The 21,662-nt window shown below is 37.0% G+C and overlaps 1 protein-coding gene, 1 long non-coding RNA gene and 1 other non-coding gene across 17 annotated transcripts in view; 2 read left to right on the plus strand and 1 right to left on the minus strand.

Moving 5' to 3' along the window:
• LOC121483474 overlaps nt 1–9,502 on the plus strand; it is a 41,196-nt gene extending 31,694 nt beyond the window's left edge. Inside the window, exons 2-3 of the long non-coding RNA XR_005985736.1 lie at nt 4,281–4,413; nt 9,456–9,502. This is a non-coding gene — a long non-coding RNA (uncharacterized LOC121483474). The remainder of the gene's footprint in view (nt 1–4,280; nt 4,414–9,455) is intronic.
• The window catches only part of SCML2 (Scm polycomb group protein like 2), a 98,079-nt gene that overhangs the window by 11,939 nt on the left and 64,478 nt on the right, over nt 1–21,662 (minus strand). For all 15 annotated transcript variants that reach the window (XM_041742045.1, XM_041742061.1, XM_041742049.1 and 12 more), the window contains 4 exons: nt 12,891–13,099; nt 8,271–8,391; nt 5,035–5,238; nt 4,254–4,436 (listed from right to left, as the gene is read on the minus strand). In XM_041742045.1, the coding sequence (XP_041597979.1) occupies nt 4,254–4,436; nt 5,035–5,238; nt 8,271–8,391; nt 12,891–13,099 (717 nt within the window). The remainder of the gene's footprint in view (nt 1–4,253; nt 4,437–5,034; nt 5,239–8,270; nt 8,392–12,890; nt 13,100–21,662) is intronic.
• Nucleotides 15,009–15,115, plus strand: LOC121483654. The gene has a single exon (XR_005985782.1). It is a non-coding gene; the product is annotated as a U6 spliceosomal RNA (small nuclear RNA).

Genomic DNA, 21,662 nt, shown 5'->3' on the forward strand with positions numbered 1-21,662 from the left:
AAGAAAGGATCAACAACAAATTTAAAGAGAGGTCATTTGAGAATATAAAATCCAAGGAACAGAAAGAAAAAAGAATGAGGAAAAACTATCAGACCCCAAAGACCTGTGGGATACCATTAAGGACAGCAAAATACACATAATGGGAGAGTTCCAGAAGGAGAGGTAGCAGAGAGAAAGGGACAAAACAATATTTGAAAAAATAATGGCTAAATGTTTCCCAAATTTGATGAAAAACATTAATCCAAATATTCAAAAACCTCAACAATCGCCAATTAGGATAAATTCAAAGATATCCACACCTAGAAAAAACACAGTTGAACTATCAAAAGCAAAAGATGAAGATAATCTTGAAATTAGCAAGAAAAAAGCAAATCATCACCTACAAGGGATCCTCAATAAGATTAACTGACTTCTCCTCAGAAACTACAGAAGTTAGCAGAAAGTGGGATGATATATTCAAATTGCTAAAACAAAAAGACAATCAACTAAGAATTCTATATCCAACAAAACTAAACTTTAAAAAATGATGGAAAATTAAACTCTTCATAAACAAAAAGTAAGGGGCACCTGGATAGCTCAGTTGGATAAGTGTCCGATTCTTGGTATGGGCTCTGGTCAGTGGGACTGAGCCCTGCATCAGGGTCTGTCCTGCAGGGAGTCTGCTTGAAATTCTCTCTCCCTTTCCCTCTGCCCCTCCCCCTGCTCTCTCTCTCTCTAAAATAAATACAACTTTTCCAAAAAAAGGAAACTTTTTTAAAAAGGAAATGACAATCAAGAGTAACTCAGGGGGCGCCTGGGTGGCTCAGTGGGTGAGCATCTGACTTCAGCTCAGGTTGTAATCCTGGGGTCCTGGGATCGAGTCCCACATCAGGCTCCCTGCATGGAGCCTGCTTCTCCCTCTTCCTGTGTCTCTGCCTCTCTCTCTCTCTCCCTCTGTGTGTCTCTCATGAATAAATAAATAAAGTCTTTAAAAAAAAGAGTAACTCAAATTCACATAGGAAATTAAACAGTACCAGTAAATATATTTGTGTTTAAACAATTACTTATTTATTTGAAAGAGAAAGTGCAAATGTACGCTGGAGGGCAAGGGGTAGAGAAGAGCGAGAAAGAAACCCAAGCAGACTTCACACTGAGTGTGGAGCATGAAGCCCAATGAAGGGCTCAATTTCACAACCATAAGATGAGACCTAAGCTGAAACCAGGAGTCAAATGCTTAACCAACTGTGCCACTCAGGCACGCCAAATATATTTGTGTTCATAACTTTTTTCTTCTCCTTCTTCTCTTAAAAAAAAAAGTAGGGGTGCCTAGCTCAGTCAATACAACATGTGACTCTTGAGCTCAGAGTCATGAGTTCAAGCCCCATGGTGGGCAGAGAGTTTACTTAAAAAACAAAAAAAAAGGATTAAAAAAATTAAAAGAAAATTATGAAACTGTATTTGCTAATAAAAGAACAAAGAAGGGGTCAGGAAATAGAACTGTAGTGTAGCAAAGCTTTTGCATAATATTAAAATTAAGTTGGTATTAATCCAAACTATACTGTTTTAAATAATGATGTTAATTGTAGTCCCCAAGGCAACTGCTAAGAAAGTAACTTCCTGGACAGAAAAAAAAAAAAAAAACTCAAAAAATTTAGTCAAAGAAACAAGAAAAAAACGAAGATAGTATACAAGAAAACATCTATTTTTTAAAAAACAAGTTATCAAAGAAAAGACAAAAAGAAATATTAAGACATCAGAAAACAAATAACAAAATGGTAGATGTAAATCCTACTTTTAAAAAATTATTTATTTGACACAGAGAAAGCACAAGCAGGCGAAGCATCAGGCAGAGGGAAAGGGAGAAGCAGCCTCTCCATTAGCAGAGAGCCCAATGTGGGGGTTCAACCCAGGACTCTGAAATCATGACCTGGGTTGAAGGCAGAGACTTAATCGACTGAGCCACCTAGGTGCCCCAGACGTAAATCCTACTTTATGAATGAATAAATGAATAAATAAATAAATAAATTCTTCCTTATTAGTAATTCTATTAACTATCCATGAGATAAACACTCCAGTAAAAAAAAAAAAATCAAATTGGGCGCCTGGGTGGCTCAGTGGTTGAGCATCTGTCTTTGGCTCAGGTTGTGATCCCGGGGTCCTGGGACTGAGCCCCACATCCAGCTCCCCACAGGGAGCTTGCCTCTCCCTTTGCCTATGTCTCTACCTCTCTCTGTGTGTCTCTCATGAATGAATTAAAAAAATCGAATTAGCAGAATGGATAAAAAAAAAATTCATGTTCCAATTACATACTTAATACAAAATATATACTTTAAATTCAAATAGACAAGTAAGTTCAAAGGAAAAGGGTGAGAAAAAAATATACCATACAAATAGTACTTAAAACTGGAATGGCTATAGTAACATCAGACAAAACAGACTTCAAGAAAATCCTAAGAAATGCCCACACATACAAAAACCCCAACAAGAACAAATAAATTCAGCAAGATCACAGAATGCAAGATCAATAATACAAAAATCAATTGCATTTCTATACACTTGCAATGAACAATCCAAAAATTAAATTATGAAATTAATTCTGTTTACGATAGTGTTAAGAACAATAAAATGTTCAGGGATGAAATTATCAAAAAAGAAGTGCCAGATGCACTTCCTAAAAACTACAAAATATTGTTGAAATAAATTAAGGAAGACCTAAATACATAGACATGTCCCATGTTCATGAACTAGAAAACTAAATATTATTTTTTTTAAAGATTTTATTTGAGAGAGAGAGAAAGAGAACACACAAGCAGAGGAGGAGCAGAGGGAGAGGGACAAGCAGACTCCACACTGAGCCAGATGTGAGGCTCAGTCCCAAAATCCTGAGATCATGATCTGAACGAAAATCAAGAGTTGGAGGCTTAACCAACTGAGCCACCCAGGTACCCTGAAGACTCAATGTTATTAGATGGCAATAATCCTTGAACTGATCTACAGATTAAATACAATCTACTAAAATCCCAGCAGAAATTGACAAACTGATCTTAAAATTCATATGGAAACCCAGAATTGCCAAAATAATCTTGAAAAAGAAGAACAAAGTTGGAAAACTCATACTTCTGAATTTCAAAACTTACTACAAAAAGCTACAGTATGGAGCACCTGGGTGGCTCAGTGGTTGAGCATCTACCTTTGGCTTGGGTCATGGTCCCAGGGTCCTGGGACTGATTCCTGCATTGGGCTCCCCGCAGGAAGCCTGCTTCCCCCTCTGCCTATGTCTCTGCCTCTCTCTCTGTGTGTCTCTCATGAATAAATAGATAAAATCTTTTTAAAAAGCTACCATAATCAAGATACTGTGGTACTGCCATGAGGACTGACATACAGATCAATGAAATACAAAGTCCAGAAGTAAATCCATACATTCACAGCCAAGTGATTTTTGACTTGCCAAGACAAGTCAATAGGGAAAGAATAGTCTTTTCAACAAATGGTGCTGGGACAACTAGATATCCACATGTGAAAGAATGAAATTGGACCCTTACCTTACTGTATATAGAAAAATTAATTCAAAATAGATCAGTAGCCTATATATAACAGCTAAAACTATAAAATTCTTAGGAGTAAACATAGAAGCAAATCTTTGTGAATTTGTACTAAGGAATATTTTCTTAGGTATGACACCAAAAATACAAGAAACAAAAGAAAAAATAAATTGGATTTCACTGAAATTAAAAACTTTTATGCTTCAAAGGACACCTCAAGAAAGTGAAAAGACAACCTACAGAACAGAAGAAAATATACACAAAGGATATTTCTGATATGGAACTTGTATCCAGAATATATAAAGAATTCTTTATGTGTAACAACTATAAATATAATATGTAAAAGGTACAAATATATTTTATTTCTATGTAATAAAAAGACAATTAAAAATAGACAAAGGATTTAAATAGACATTTCTCCAAAGAAGATCTACACTTAGCCAATAAGTACACGAAAAGATGCTTAACAACCTCAGCCATTAGGGAAATGCAAATCAAAACACAGGATACTTTTCAGGTTTTGATTCTCAAGTTCATTATGAATATAAGAAATTACTTTCCCACTTTGAATGAACAAGAACAACTGTATATTATACATGTCTAATTAATTCATTGTAGCTAAAATGTTTATTTTGAGGAGGACACAAGGAAAAACTAAATTACACAAGATGTTCATGTTAATTGTAAAATATAAAGTAGAAGCCCAGTATAAAATTTTACATTTTCTCTCACCTGACTTATTTTTATCATGCTCCGCAGGACTAGGAGTATTACGTCTGTAAGAGCTAAAAGGCTGGCTACTCAAAAGGTTATCACACTGCAAGCTATGACACAAGGTCTCAAGAAAACGCAGAGCAAATGAGGCACTATTCACTGGAGGGAGCTGGACTGAGTGAGTTTCCCCATCAAAGGAGGCTATTGGGGGGAAAAGAGATGTCAGAGTTACTTCATAGAAAGATAAAACTACAATATCAAACAAACCATCAATTAGGAAATGTATTATAAATCTTATTTGTGGTTTTGTAATTTATAAAGGAATTACCTAAAATTATAAAGGCCCCTCTCATTCAAACACAATAACCTGTACTGGTAAAAAGCATTCTCATTTTCTCATTTAAAAAATATTCATAAGGCAAACAACAAGAGCAGCAACTCAGTGATCTAGAATGCTTCCTGCTATTCCAAGCATACTGTGGGTATAAATGTAGTATCTGAACAGACAATCAACCAAGGTATTTTTTCTATAGTGAGCTTAACAGAGTATGTAAAAAAAAAATCTTTTATCTCAATTTACAGTAGGACTCTGAACATTGTCTATTTTGAATGTAAACTTTCCAAACCAGAGTTAAAAATCTATTAACAGGTAATTATCATAAATATTCTACTGTATCTATATAAGTATGCCAATGTTATAGATAGTTAAATAGTCTACAAATATTATAAACTCCTTGCCTTCTCAAAACCTAACATCAAATTTGGAAGAAAAGCTGAATAAAGGATTAGATGAACATACCAGTTATCACTTCTCCTCCACGATGATCTGGCTTAAGAAATCCAAAAACAGTCTTACTTTGGATGGCACAATCCACACAGGCCTGCACGGTCCGCCGGAGCACCACATTCACAGGGCCCGGGCCAAAGTGGTCAGGCAGCTGCTGGATTTTCTTATGATCCAAGTGAGGGCCAGAATCTCCATGTTTATTGACATAGACACACACTTGGGGAAACGTGTATATAAATATAACAAATCAGATTGGTTAAAAGCAACATAAACATTACACAATTAGTTACTATATCCCACTAACCACACTTCACTCAAAGAGAACCCAAATACAGTTAATATCAACAATCATATGCTACCTAAAAGTATGTATGTAAATCTATTTTCACATCTATATAAAGATATTAAATCTAGAAAGAAATAATCCAATGCCTATTCAATTTTCTAGAATTTTGCCTAAATTAATTATAAGAGCTATCCAACTTTTAGTAGCATCACAAAACAATTCTTCACACATTCCCACATCATTTAAAATGGTATAAAGACATATATTTTCACCTTCTAACTGTACACACAGTACAAGAATTTTCTTTCAAAAATGGGTCATGTTAATACACTCCTTCTCCGACTGAATTTTAAATCACCAACATTGTACCTTCACTGTATTTTCTAAAGTAACCAAATAATTTAAAATACATGCCACACAATAAGTTCTAATGACCTAGAGTAATTATTTTCATTAACTTAAGGAAAATAAAAATGGTCTTTATATAAATGCCAAGGTTCAATGAAGAAAATTTTTTAAATAATGCTTTTCTTAGTATAATAAAAGCATTTGATTTAGAGGCAAATCATCTATCTATAATCATGTAAATGTCATGTTTCCATAGTATTTCTTCACGAAGAATCAATAAATATAAACCAACATACAATGTAACAATATGAGGGTACATTATTACCAAACATAAAATAATGCTGTTCCCCTAAATCAGGAAAGCACATTTTCATCCATTACCTAATTTATATTGCCAAATTTTACATATACATAGTCTACATTCAGTACAATAAAAACCCATTAATCTCACTTTCACTACATTGAAATATACGATAATTCAACCTTGTGGCGATAGCCAGAGGAAGGATGGACTCTGTCACTGAAATGAAACAGCTATTAAAAACTTAATTCAAAAAAAATTTTAAAAAAATAAAAAAAAAAACTTAATCCAAGGTGCCTGGGTGGAGCGGTTGGTTTGGTGTCCAACTCCTGGTTTTGGCTCAGCATTGGGCCAACTCCTGATTGTGATCCTGGGGTTGTGGGATTGAGCTCCGAGTTGGGCTCCGCACTAAGCGTGGAGTCCGCTTGAGAATCTCTTTCCTTCTCCCTTTGCCCCTCCTGCTCATGCTCTACCTCTCTCTCTTAAATAATAACTTTTTTTTTTTAATTAAAACTTAACCCATGGTGCTGATGGTATGGACAAAGTCCTACTAAACACAAGTAAAGCTAAACAAAGATTTCAATGTTTTTATCTCCTTTGTGTTATACTTTTAGCTAGTCTCTCCTGCTAACAGACTAAAAATCAGAAATAATAAACTCACAAAATGAGGTATGTTACAATAATCTTTAAATGATTTCTATTTCATTTTTTTTTTAAAAGATTTTATTTAGGGATCCCTGGGTGGCGCAGTGGTTTGGCGCCTGCCTTTGGCCCAGGGCGCGATCCTGGAGACCCGGGATCGAATCCCACATCAGGCTCCCGGTGCATGGAGCCTGCTTCTCCCTCCGCCTGTGTCTCTGCCTCTCTCTCTCTCTCTGTGACTATCATAAATAAATTAAAAAAAAAATTTAAAAAAAAAAAAAAAAAAGATTTTATTTACTCATGACAGACACAGAGAGAGAGAGAGAGAGAAGAGAGAGGCAGAGGCACAGGCAGAGGGAGAAGCAGGCTCCATGCACAGAGCCCAACGTGGGACTCAATTCCGAGTCTCCAGGATCACACCCCAGGCTGAAGGTGGCACTGAACCACTGGGCCACCAGTGCTGCCCGTGATTCCAATTTCCAAAAAATAATTTCTTTGTAATCAGAAAAGGAAAACTGGAGAGAAAAGTCCAAGAACAGAAGAGTATAAGTTAGACAATGAACTAGGAGATAAAGCAATGGTACATGCTTTAAAAAATAGGAAGGGAACAAGAAAATGTGGAAGAGATGACAAATAAAAGGGGTATTTGTTCATCTACTTCTGTATCATTTCATACTCTTCACATAATAGAGAATAATTTGAAGTCATCATGCCCCTTGAAAGGCAAGGATGGGTCAATATTTTTAAAAGGTATTCTAAGAAGATTTGAAGTATCTTTAAAAATATATACAAGACAAAAGACTTTGTGAAGCAAGATAAAAGGAAAACAAAAATAGATTTGACAATGAGGCAAATTTTGTAAATCTAGGGCAGCCCCAGTGGCGCAGCCGCTTAGCACCGCCTATAGCCGGGGGTCTGATCCTTGGAGACCCGGGATTGAGTCAGGCTCCCTGCATGGAGCCTGCTTCTCTCTCTGCCTCTTTCTCTCTATGAATAAATAAATAAAATCTTAAAAACAATTTTTTTTGTAAATCTTACTAAGATGGTTAAAATACTTTGAGTACTGAATTTTCAGGGGATCCCTGGGTGGCTCAGTGGTTTAGCACCTGCTTTCGGCCCAGGGCATGATCCTGGAGTCCCGGGATTGAGTCCCATGTCGGGCTCCCTGCATGGAACCTGCTTCTCCCTCTGCCTGTGTCTCTGCCTGTGTCTCTACCTCTCTTTCTCTCTGTCTCCCATGAATGAATAAATGAAATCTTTTTAAAAAGTACTGAATTTTCAAATGACTTGTGTATTTAAACAGTCTTTCCTGGGGATCCCTGGGTGCCTGCCTTTAGCCCAGGGCGTGATCCTGGAGATCCAGGATCAAGTCCCACATCAGGCTCCCTGCATGGCGCCTGCTTCTCCCTCTGCATGCGTCTCTGCCTCTCTCTCTCTGTCTCTCATGAATAAATAAAATCTTAAAAAAAGTAAAATAGTATCTCCTTAACATCAAAATGAACAACCAGAATTTCAAAATACTTAAATATGAAAAATGCTAAGAAAAAAACAAAAACATGTCTTATCATCATCTTTTTTCCTCTTATTTTATTCCTCAGATTTCAGCGACACTAAAATAACAAAGAGTAAAAGATGAGTAATTTTATACCCTTTAAAAAAATACTAATTTACCTGTTGACATCACTATTTTAGATGTGCCAGGAGTAGCATCCTTATATGAAGCACGACGGTCTCTGGTTAGGGAATTTATAGAAGCTGAAGATGTAGAACACAAAACAGGAATATATTTTTCCTATTAAAAAAACACAAATATGTATTACACAATTTCAAAAATGTATAGATAAGGAAGTCAGAAAATTATCAGCATCACTGGTTCACAAATGATCAGCTGTCAGAAGTCCTTGGGTTTAGAAACCTGAGTGTGTCACAAACTACAGTACTTTCCAAACTGTGCTCCTCAGAGGGGCCAATAAGGTGGTCACGTGGAAGAAGAAGAGACCAAAGTATGGGATTCACAGCATCACCCCTTCCCCAACTGGCCACACCTTAGCCAAATAGCACACTCTATAAAACTTGTTTTTATTTTCTGAGGCTCCCTGTATGACAAGTTTTTTCACACTGCTAAAGAAGAGTCTGCAAATCCAATCCAGCAATACACCAAAGGGGCGGGGAACCTCAACAAGGCAGAGGATGGACTCTGTCTTTACAAAGCAGTCACTCATCTGGTTTTTACTACATCTAGCCTGCATTTCTCCATATTATATATGATAATTTTGACAAAATTACAGGTGGTTTGCTAAAGTCCATATAACATTATGCCTATTTTGGGACACGTGGGTGGCTCAGTGGTTTAGTGTCTGCCTTCGGCCCAGGGCGTGATCCTGAAGTCCCAGGATTGAGTCCTACATGGGGCTCCCTGCATGGAGCCTGCTTCTCTCTCTGCCTATGTCTCTGCTTGTGTCTCTCATGAATAAATAAATAAAATCTTTAAAAAAAACCATTATGCCTATTTTATATAAGAACCAAATGTCTTCTAGGCATTTTTAAATAGTATTAGTGTTTTATTTTTTATCAACTCTTGGGGTTTCCTTGGAGCTACCTTCAAACAAAACTCTCCAATATCAGAGCTACCTTTAAATAAGGCTCTCCAATGTCAGAGAAGGGGGCCTTGTATCTAGAAAAGGTAATAATAAGGGATATTTTAAAAGCAGGGACAAAGGAAGATAAAATAGCATAACATTCAATGTTTTTGTATTTTCCTTATTTGTTAAATTAATGACTGTCATTTGGGTTCACTGTAAGTCATGTTTTTTTTTTAAAGATTTTAAAGATTTTTTATTTTTTATTTACTCATAGAGACACAGAGAGAGAATGAGAGGCCGAGACACAGGCAGAGGGAGAAGCAGGCTCCACCCAGAGAGCCCGACGTGGGACTCGATCCAGGGTCTCCAGGATCACCCCCTGGGCTGCAGGCGGCGCTAAACCGCTGCACCACCGGGGCTGCCCAGTCATGTTATTTTTTAAGTACTGAATTATAATATTGTGTTGATATATTCTCATTCTTTCAGTATTTCAAAAATCTGAAATCTGAATCCTTTGACTTAAGATATACCAAGATAGTATAGTTATATTAACATTGTAAATTGAATAAATGTGCTTCTATACCTCTAGAATCCTTAAGGGGGGATGTAATGTGGACAGCTGACAGAGCCTACTGCAAGAATAATTCGTACTCTAGTTGAAAGACTTCCTAAAAAATTAAACTATGGAGGCACCTGGGTGGCTCAGTTGGTTAAGCGCCTGCCTTTGGCTCAGGGTCATAATCCTAGGGTCCTGGGATTGAGCCCTATGTAGGGCTCCCTGCTCAGTGGGAGCCTGCTTCTCTCTCCGGTCCCCCCCAACTCATGCTCTCTCTCCCACTCACTTTCTCAAATAAATAAATCAAGTCTTTTAAAAAATGTATAGAAATGTATAGAAAAAAATAAAAATAATGTATAGAATCTGTCCCTTACCCCACACTACCACCTTATAAACAATATTTTTTTAAGATGTTATTTATTTATTTATTCATTCATTCATTCATTCATTCATGAGAAAGAGAGACAGACAGACAGGCAGAGGGAGAAGCAGAGGGAGAAGCAGGCTCCATGCAGGGAGCCTGATGTGGGACTCGGTCCCGGGTCTCCAGGATCACCCCCTGGGCGGAAAGCAGCACTAAACTGCTGAGTCACCCGGGCTGCCCTAAACAATATTTTCAAAAACACCTTTTCAAAATTGTCAAATTACCACGGGAATTATTTGAAAATAAAAGAGTAAAGAGAAACTTTATGAAGTTATTTCATATCTTTATAGCAACTAATCACAAAGACTTTTTTCAGCAGCTGGAAAGTACACATTAAAAATATGCATCAAAAAAGAATATGCATCAAGGGCACCTTGGTGACAGAGTCAATTAAAACCTCTGAGTCTTGGCTTCAGCTCAGGGTCATGAGACTGAGCCCCATGTCCCGTTAAGCATTCAGAGTGGAATCTGCTTGGGTCTCCCTCTCCCTCCTCCTCCAATCCCCATTACACACGCTTTCACTTTCTCAAACAAATCTTTACAAAAATATATGCATCAATGACATCCTTGATACATTCTAATTTTTTAATGCATTTAAAGTATTATTTCCCTTCATATATCACAACTTTCCTTAATTTTATGTAATTTATTCTAAATTTGAAAATTTTAATCTAATGATTTACAATAACTTGCTTATTTGATTTTTTCATTGCTTATGATTTTATATTTGAAATCTATTCACTGTTATTGACAGTATTTTAATTTTTATTTAAAATTTTAAAAAATAAATAAAATTTTTGAATGCTTTTTGAAATAAAAATACCAATATTAATTTCAGCATTTTATTTTATTTTTAAAGATTTTATTTATTTATTCATGAGAGACACAGAGAGAAAGAGGCAGAACACAGGCAGAGGGAAAAGCAGGTTCCATGCAGGGAGCCCAACATGGGACTTGATCCCGGGTCTCCAGGATCACGCCCTGGGCAGAAGGTAGCACTAAACCGCTGAGCCACCGGGGCTGCCCCATTAATTTAAGCATTTTAAAATCAAAATGGCATTGTCATTTTTGCTCTATACTGTAAACATTAATTAAAATAAAATAGAAATGTTATATATATTGATATCAAATGGCTGAACTCAGAAATGTTTAAGTAATACTGCTGAAATTTAATTTAGTTCTAATAAGATCTAGGAAGGTTCTATGTCTTTATATTAAGAATATATCTCTTGTGGGGCCCCTGGATGTTTAAGTATCCAACTCTTAGTTTCAGACAGGTCATGATCCCAGCCTCAAAGTGGGCTCCAAGCTCAGCAAGGAGTCTGCTAAAGTTTCTCTCTTTCCCTCTCCCTCTGCTCCTCCCCCTGCTTGCTCTCTTTCTCTACCTCTAAATAAACAAATCTTAAAAATATATCATCTCTTATAAAAGAAAAAAAAGAATATATCTCTTGTAGTACATATATTTGAGTCTTTTTAAAATCCATTTTTATAATCTCTGTCTTTTAATTGGAAAGTTTAGTCTACTAACTTTTAAAGTAATCATTAATATGTTTGGGTCTGGATATACCCTTTATTATTTCTTTTCTATTTGTCTCTTCCGTATTTTATTCCTCTATTCCTCCTTTCCTTTTTTTTTTCTTTTTCAATTACTTACTGAATATTCCTTAAAATTCTATTTTATTTTATTTTTTTTTCTATTTTATTTTCCTACTGGGCTTTTTAGCTATACTTCTCTATATTTGTGTTTTTATAATATACCCTAGGGATTATACTGTATAACCCACATAGTACTACTTGTACTATTATATTTAATATTGTACTACTTAACATAAAATGTTGAAACCTTGCAATGACAGAAATCCATATCCCTATCCTCCACTCAAAGCCTTTCTACTCTTAAGTGTCATATTATTACATCATGTTATGCATTGATGTTATGTAATAATGTATTACATCATGCTATACATTACATTATCCCACAAGACCATAATATAATTATTGCTTTAGTCACATTATTATAAAGAAATGAAGAGGGGAAAAAAGCAAAAACCAAGTTATTCACATTTATCCAGAGATAAACTTCCTTCAGTATTTCTTATAGTGCTTGTTTGCCAGTGTGGAATTCTCTAAGTATGCTTTTATCTGAAAATGTCTTTACTTTACCTTTACCCTCACTCTTAAGGAGTATTCTTGCCAGATACAGAATTTTGTATAACACCCCACCTCCTGTGTGTACTTCCCCCCAACCACAGTGTGTCTGCTTCCATTCACTTTCCAGTATCTTCAAGTAGTTGTTTTTTCTATTATTTCCAGGTTTTAAAATTGTTTTCTTTGGGGGAGTCAGTTAGGTGGCCTAGCATCATTGAATTTATCACTTTGATTCCTCTTCCACCTGATTTATTGAAGCGTAATTTATGTACAGTAAAACTCATTTCACATTCATTTTTAAAGTATATTTACTTCCAAATAAACTGGCCTAAACATAAATACACCCATACGGTATTTCCAATGTGGTTTTGAAAAAGTTGAACATTGTATTCAAAGTTTTAAGTTTACCCAAGAAAAGGAATACCAATCTTGATGGCTATGTGGGCTTTAAAAAGCTTTATATATGCTTTTCATATAGTACATTCCTAAAGGGTCTCATCTTACTCTTAGTAAATCCTAACTCTGTTATAAATAAGGCACTGCCGAGATCTATAATACAAATTAGGAGGAGATTAACTAACCTTTTTGGGGCCTTTCTTCCTTGGTGTGAGATTTTTAACAGCACTTCCCTTTGTAGGGACTGAAGTCTGTGGAGGTGGCTTAATGCGGCTTGATTTCCTGATCTGCTGTGTTGGTAATATTACAGCAGTTTTCTGTGGAGTCTGCATTGAATGCTGGGGTGCTTTGGAAACAGAAGACTGTGTTTTTGCTATATTCTTTGTAACAGGCACTGAGGGAAAAAAAAACAACACAAAAATAAAACTAAAGTAAATGACACAAGGTACTGTCCTCTTAGGACTCTAAATAAATTTAATTCAACCTTTAAATATATTCCAAAGGCTATTCATTAAAAACCACTGAAAATAAAAGTACCATTTAAAATGAAGTTTCAGGGCAGCCCCAGTGGCTCAGCAGTTTAGCACCGCCTTCAGCCCAGGGCATGATCCTGGAGACCCGAGATCAAGTCCTACATCAGGCTCCCTGCATGGAGCCTGCTTCTCCCTCTGCCTGTGTCTCTGCCCCTCTCCCTCTCCCTCTCTCTCTGTGTCTCTCATGAATAAATAAATAAAATCTTTAAAAATAAATAAAGAAAATAAAATGAAGTTTCAGGGGTGCCTGAGTGGCTCAGTCGGTTAAGCATTCTGCCTTTGACTCAGGTCATGATCCCAGTGTCCTGGGATCTAGCCCCACATCAAGTTCCCTACTCAGTGGGGCGTCTGTTTCTCCTTCCCTCTGCTCTTGTGCTCTCACTCACTTGTTCTCTCTCTCTCCCCCCCCCTCAAATCAATTAAGTTTCAGAGGTGCCTGAGTGGCTCAGTTGGCTAAGCATCTGCCTTTGGCTCAAGTCATGATCCTGGAGTGCCAGGATGAAACCCCACATTGGGCTCCCTGCTCAGCAAGGGAGCCTGCTTCTCCCTCTCCTTTTGTCCCTCCTCCTGCCCCCCCCCCCCCAAATAAGTAAACAAAATCTTTTTTAAAAAATAAAAAGTAAAAATAAAATAAAATAAATGAAGCTTCAGGGGGCACTGGGGTGGCTCAGTCAGTTAAGCATCTCTTAATTTTATTATTACAAAAAAACATGAATTTTACATAGTAAGAAGTACTAATGTCAAAAATTCTTTATAGGAAGAGCTGTGTAAGTAAAACATTTACACATTTATGCAAAACTCAACTACTTTTTATTTTGAGGGCTTCATTTTACAACCTGAAAGTAATCTACTGCTTTGTTCCTCCCGTACTCCAAGACTATGTATAAATCAACCTTCAACGGAGAATACCACATCTTCCCTACAGCCTTTTTATCTACCTTTTATCAGTTACCCAACCAAGAGTAAGTAACAGCCTTCTTTCAGCTGCCAGGGCAAAGGAAAGACCACTTCACTGCCACCATCACTTTCCTCCCACCATTACTGTAGAATTATCTACAGTAATTCACCTACTTAAACCAGTCTCCTTACCTCCTCCCTGTCATCTATCTCCTACTCCACACTCACTTCTGCTTTCTTCAGTAACTCCAGTAACCTAATTCACACTATTTATACTTACACTGTCTCCCGGTCATTATTATGAAATGCAAACATCACAATCCTGATACTTCATCATCCTGACCTCATCACTGGAGAGTTTAGCTCCTCCCTAAAATGGTTATACTTAGCTATTCCTGGAATTTTTCTATCTCCAAGATAACCACTGTGCCTTCTTTTTTCTTTTTTCTTTTCTTTTTCTTTCTTCCAAGATTTATTTATTCATGAGAAACAAGGAGAGACAGAGAGAGAGAGAAGTAGGCAGAGGCAGGGAGAAACAGGCTCCCCACGGAGCTGAGAGCCTGATCCGGGGCTCAATCCCAAGACCCGGGGATCACGACCTGAGCCCAAGGCAGATGCTCAACAGACTGAGCCACCCAGGTGCCCCGTGCCCCCTTCCTTTACCTCTAATTTTCTTACTTGCCATCTTTGCTTCATACCAAATGGCCATGCTTTTCATGTTCATTATGAGATTTAGCCACAAACCCTCTCCATTTTCGTCCAATCTATTAACTTTCTTCTGGCTTTACTTTACTCCCTATCAACTTCCTATCCACTTTTACCAATACCCCTCTAACTAGTATCCCTAACTTTATCATCCCCCGATCTTTGATTGTGCTCGCTTCAGCAGCACATATACAAAATTGGTATGATACAGAGAAGATTAGCATGGTCCCTGTGCAAGGATGACACGCAAATTCCTTGATCTTTGATCATATCCAGCATGTCGGCTCCCACCTTTGAGGCATACTATCATTTGTTTTCTCTGGTCTTGAACTATACAACAAGAGTCAGCAAGCTTTTTCTATAAGGGCCCAGATAGTAAATATTTTAGGCTTTGAAGGCCGCATACAGTCTCTATTACACATTCTTCTTTGTTTCTTTGTTTGCTTGTTTTTTTTTTTTTAAATCATTTATGAATATAAAAACTATTCTTGGGTCACAGGCTACATGGGCTGGATATGGCTGGCCCTCAAGTTGTAGTTTGCTAACTCTTGCTTTGGAACATTAGAATATTACTGATTGCTATAAAATCCACACTAACCTCAACTGGGGTATCACTGCTGCAACTCACAAACTTCCAAGTATGTTTCCACAACAGAATGTTTTTCCCTGTTAAAGTTCCCATCTCCTTCTCACCCAATTCCATTTAGCAAATGACCCTGCCTTCTACCTTATGGGAAGATTAAAGGGTATCTTTGGGAGTGATCATAACCATCCCATTTCTCCATCTTAAAAGGTTTCATTCATTCTCATGTCTTTCTCTTGAATTAAATGAAAAGTTTTGTTTCTACTCTTCTAAGCCCAATCAATCCCCTTATGTCCTAATAACTATTTTCTTTGGTTCCTCTAGGACATTATGATTTCATGTCTTCCTTTCTCTTCATGGTATTTAATCACTTGATCCCCAACTCCTTGCTCTTACAACCCTCACAAATCCCTTATTTTGAAGTTAGTTCTCCTAGTTTCTGGTATACTTTCAAGGCCTTTCATGAATCTCCTTCTATTCACTACTAAAATACCAAGAAGAATCACCTTATACTTGATACTTCAATTTCCTTATTATTGTGTTTCCTTAGTCCCCTGTAATAAGCTTTTCTTCTTCCAAACACATTTTAAAGAAATTCTTTCACAGGTCAGTAATGACAAGTCCTAATTACTAAATCCAAATAAATCCTGTCTTGACTAATCTATTCATGTCCACAGTTCTGGTCTCCACTTCAATACATGGCATGAAGGAAAGAAAACAGATTGAGCTTTGGACCTGTATTTAAGTTCTTGTGCCAAGCTAGTTTAAGAGAGAACCTAAGAGAATATAAGGTCCTCAAAAAATATTTAGTGAATGAACAAAAACTATTTTAGACCTGTAAGCCAATGTTATTCCTCCAAAACCAGTATGTTCTATACATAATATGTAATAAAGTTGTAACAAATAAAATAGTAACTTTGTGGAACATGGAAAATGTAATGAAATCATTATTGATCTAAGAATTTGGGCATTTTATTTATTTTTCTTCAAGATTTTATTTATTTATTTGACAAAGAGAGTGAAAGAGTACAGGCAGGAAAATCAGCAGCAGGAGAGGGAGAAGCAGGCTCCCTGACGCGGCACTCAAGATCCTAGGACCCTGGGATCATGACATGAGCCGAAGGCAGATACTTAACCAACAGAACCACCAAGGAACCCTAAATTTGGGCATTTTAAAATTTTAAATTTGGTATTTGAAATGAATAAATCTTAGGACACAAATACTTGAGCTACAGCTTTAAATATTCCCCCAAAATGTAATATTCTATTACAATACAAGCTCCTTAATTCATGGTATATACACAAGTATGAGCAAAATAAGAAAAAAGCATCATAAAAAATTTTTATATATGAAAAGAAAATTTCACTTTAGAAAGCAAGCTTTTCAAAGGCAGATACTCAGCTTCGTTTATTGCCATATCCCCAACACCTAGAAAAAACACTTTTTAAACTATTTTAACTAAGGGAAAGAGTAATCATGCAATATATTAGACATCAAAATCAAACTATCTACATCACACATGTATTTATTATCCCTAAGAAGCAATCATATAACATATACACCATGCTGAAACTCTATTAAGTATTAATTAAATTATTTCCAACACAAAATACATTTTTTTAAATGATAAGGTTCAAACAATATATAGCACTATAACCATGTGTTCACAGTGGCCACAAAGTGAGTAAAAACTTTTTTGAAAACAGTATGTAAAATATATAGGAGGCGTATATAAATATATACACACATATATAACCATCTTTAATAAAATTATGTGAATAACACAAACCCTACCTGATTCTTCAGCTTATCTTCAGATAGAATAGAGAATATTCAGGTAAGAAAAATATCTAGGAGATGAGAAGTCAGTGAATTGTGGAAATGCAAAAGAAATTAATAAATCTTGGGAAATGATCAGAAGTCAGTAAATAAAGTCAAGAGGAGGCCTAGAAGCCTGGAACAGAGGGAACTGAAGAAAGGAAACAGATGCCAATATTTATTGGCTACCCATTACATGCTAGGCACTTACATTCCTGTTATCCCATGTAATCCACCCAAACGTCCTATGAAGTAGGTATCATTTCCCCACTTTATACATGCTGAGACTTAGGCTCTGTAAGGTTAGATAATTTACCCAAGATCACGCATTTGGCTAAGAGCGTTTGGTCTCCTAAGTGCATGGTTTTTGTAATATGCTGCCTTGCTTTCTGTCCTCTAACAAAAAAGGCTATTAAATTCACTCCTGAGTCAAAGTGCACATGTTTACAAAAAAGGGGAGGGCGTGGCAAAGACAATCTTATGAATTCCTATGTAATACTTCACTAGAGAGTCCATAGGTGCTCTCTAACAGAGGGAGTCTCCAGTTTTTAAAAAACCAGATGTAGAGGCATACTTACAAAGAGAAAACATGAACAAGTACAGACAAAAACACACTGGTAAAACTTTTCATGCCTGGGGATTTAACTTTAATATTAATTTCCAAATAGTACTCATTAAATATACATTTCTGCTGACACATGAAGATGATTATTGAAAGATAGTGCTTGCCTTTTCTGAATTGTGAAAAAATAGCTGCACATACAATTACCACAGAAAAGGAAATACACTTAGAAATGAACAGCAACTTCCTATTTCCAGCTACTATTATATATGTGTTGGTTTAGCTTATACATGGCTGACTTGAACCTAAACAAAATGGATCAGAGATATAAATTAGTATGTATCTTGCTTTTAATCTAAAAAAGACTTAAGAGGCATGGTTGTGGGGTGCCTGCGTGGCTCAGTTGGTTAAATGTCTGCCTTTGGCTTGGATCATGATCCCAGAGTCCTGGGATTGAGCCCTGTTTTAGGCTCCCTGCTCAGCAGAGGTCTGCTTCTCCCTCTCCCTCTGTGCTTGCTCTCATTCTCTCTCTCAAGAAAATAAATAAAATCTTAATAAAAAAAAGAAGTATGGTTACTTAGTGTTCTCCAGATTTTCTACCTACCATTTACTGAATACTTAGTGTGTACTTTTTACCATCCTAGGCAATTTATAGGAAATCCAGAAGAAATAAATATGGTCCCAGTCATATAGTTCAGGTTTCCTGTGAGTGTATTTGTGGATCCATAAAATTCCTATTTCTTTAAGTAGATCCATGATATATGATTTCCTTCTCCTCTAATAGACTGAATACTATATGCAGCCATATGACAAGAAGAACAAAAATTACTATAAAAACAGATTCCCTGAATTTTGAGGCAAGAAATAAACAAAGTCAAATTCTAAATAGCCAAACCAGAAAAGCAAGATATGGTTTGGAGAAACCAAAACTGAGTAAAAAAGAAAAGTCTGTCATTGTAAATATTTGACTTTGGAACCTTTATCAGGTTTAGAAATTCTTTGCAAATCATCTTCCTTAGTCTTAAAACTCCATGTACAATTAAACTACCATTTATACTAAAATCTTGCATATTGCTAACTACAAATGCAAAGAAAAATATAAATTTCAACTTTGAAAAATTCAGAGATAGTTACACTTGCACTATCACTATCCAAACTTGAGGCCTGGTATTCATGAAAGCTCAGTTGAGGTGTCCAATGCCTCTATCTGTTAATTTTGCTCCCTGAATCATAGAGTTCACATTGCCACAAACTGGAGGAGGGAGAGGGAAAAGGAAAGAGTTCCAAGTAGACTCTGTGCCAAAGGTGGAGCCTGGCATGGGGCTTGATCCCATGACCCTGAGATCCTGACCTGAGCAGAAACTAAGAGTTGGAAGCTTAACTGACTGGGTCACCCAGGTGCCCCTGAGAATCTTTTAAATGTACGTTTATTTCCTTATTTTCAGCAATAAAAAATATCATTTTAGAAAACCTCAACTATGTGAAGAAAAACTCTTAAAGGAAACCACAGGGGGTAGTTACTAGTGGAAAGTTAAACAAGGAAGCATGTTCCTGACACCACAGCAGGCATTTGGAAGTCAGAAGCCAGCTGAGGACTATGAATCTTCTCAGAAGAAATAGGGTAAAGATCAAATGGACCCGCTGGTACCAACTGCTCATTATACTTATTCCTTTCTCTGCTTCTAGATTAGGTTCAAATCCAGATTGACCACATAATAACTACAAGACCTTGGGCAAAGTATTTAAATTCAGCATGTGGCACCTGGTATATACATTCAATAAATGTTAACTGTTAAGCAGCAGTAGCAACAGCATCACCACTACCACCAGTCCTGCCTCTATTCTTACCCACCCTTCCCAGACCCTGAGGGTGCTCTGGGCCCTCTTCTATCAGTGGATAGGGTATTGGGGAAACCTTGTTGTCAATATCTAACAAATGCAGGAAAAAGTTTCCTCCAAAGAAGGAACTCCTATTTACCTACATTTGCTCTAGCTAATACCTCACTCCTTTCAGAGCTAGACTCCTTGAAAGACTAGCCCAGGTTCACCATTACTGTCATTTTCTTATTTTCAACCCTCTGCAATTATACTTCCAGACACCTCTTTTTAGGGAACCTCTGGGTGCTAAGGTCACCCACAACCCCTAACAGCACTAAGCACTTTAGATAATGTCTTTTTAAATTCTTTATTGGATCTCACACATCACTCCCTCCTGGTCCTCCTCCTACCTCTGTCACATTTCCTGTGGTATTTCCCAGGATTAGCCACCTTATCTCTACCCCCCTCAGTTTTGAGTGCTTTAAGTTTACTCCTTTGATTTCAGCTACTGCCTAGATATAATGATGATTGCCAAATGACTTGCTCTTACATTCTCCTGCCCACTTAAGCATTCATAAACCACCCCCCACCCATCATAGGCCTCTCCCAAGTTCCAGAGCTATGTTTTCAATAGCCAACTACATAATCTAAATAGGCATTTCTTGGGGCCCCTGGGTGGCTCAGTTGGTTAAGGGACTCTTGGTTTCAGCTCAGATCATGATCTCACGGGTTGTGGGACTAAGCTCCACAGTGAGCTTCTGTGCTCAGCGGGGAGTCGGCTTGAAGATTTTCTCCCTCTGACCCTCCCCCAACTCAGGTGCATATGCTCTCCTTCTCTCAAATAAATAAATAAATCTTTAAATAAGCATCTCTCACTCAACATGTCCAAAACCAGAATTCATATGCTTATCTGGTATGCTCTATCTTGAATAACATTACCTTTTACACCCAATTATCAGAGGTCAGAAATCTTGAAGACATTTTGTACTCTTCTTCCATCCACATGTCTAAGCAAGCCTAAATACTTTCTGGTGATAGTTTTCTTTATGCCTATGAAATGACTTGGTTCAGAATCTTGTGATTTCTCACATAGTCTATAACACTAGCCTCTAAATTGGCATTCCTGGCTGCCTCTTCCAATCCATACTGCATAGCATATAATCATGATCTTCCTAAAATACAAACTATATGTGGGGCACCTGGCTGGCTCAGTTTGAAGAGCATGTGACTCTTGAGATTGGAGTTGTGAGTTCAAGATTGGGTGTAGAGATTACTTAAATAAATAAAAAACTTAAAAAAAATAAAACCCAACCTGTATGTCACTTTTCCTCATAAAAAAAAAAATCTTCAGGGACGCCTGGGTAGCTCAGTCAGTTAAGCGTCCAGCTCAAGTCATGATCTCATGCATCGTGAGATCGAGCCCCGTGTCAGGCTTTGTGCTCAGCAGGGACTCTGCTTGAAAATTCTCTCACTCTGCCCCTCCTTCCATCCACACGTAGTCTCTCTCTCTCTCTCTCTCTCTCTCTCTCTCATAAATCTTTCAAAAAAAAAAATCTTCAGTGATGCCACATTATCCATATGCTAAAATCTAAATTCCTTGGCCTGGTGTCCAAGGCCCTCTACATATCTTCTATTCTCCAACTCTCTCATCTCCTCTATTCTCCAACTATCATTATAGATTCAGCCATAATCATCTGTTTCAGGTCCCCAAATAGTCTGACCCTTATTGACTTTGCAGAAGCTGATCCAAGAAAGGCCTTCCCTCATCAATGGCTTACCTACTATACATTTGAAACTCTGCTCAATCACCAGCACAGCAAAATTCTAGCACTAAACTCCCAGGCACACCATAGGACCTAACGCTCATAAACTACACATACTGCCTATATCTCCAGCAGCAGATATTACAGCATCTTATCTTTACTTATATATCTGTCCCATCACACCGTGAATTCCTTTAGGGGAAGGAACTATGTAAGTTCAAACCATTATTATACCTCCAACATCTGGTCTAGGGCCTGCTACATAATGAGCATCCAA

The sequence above is a fragment of the Vulpes lagopus genome, chromosome X (assembly GCF_018345385.1).
Source record: "Vulpes lagopus strain Blue_001 chromosome X, ASM1834538v1, whole genome shotgun sequence".
Classification (NCBI taxonomy): Eukaryota; Metazoa; Chordata; class Mammalia; order Carnivora; family Canidae; genus Vulpes; species Vulpes lagopus.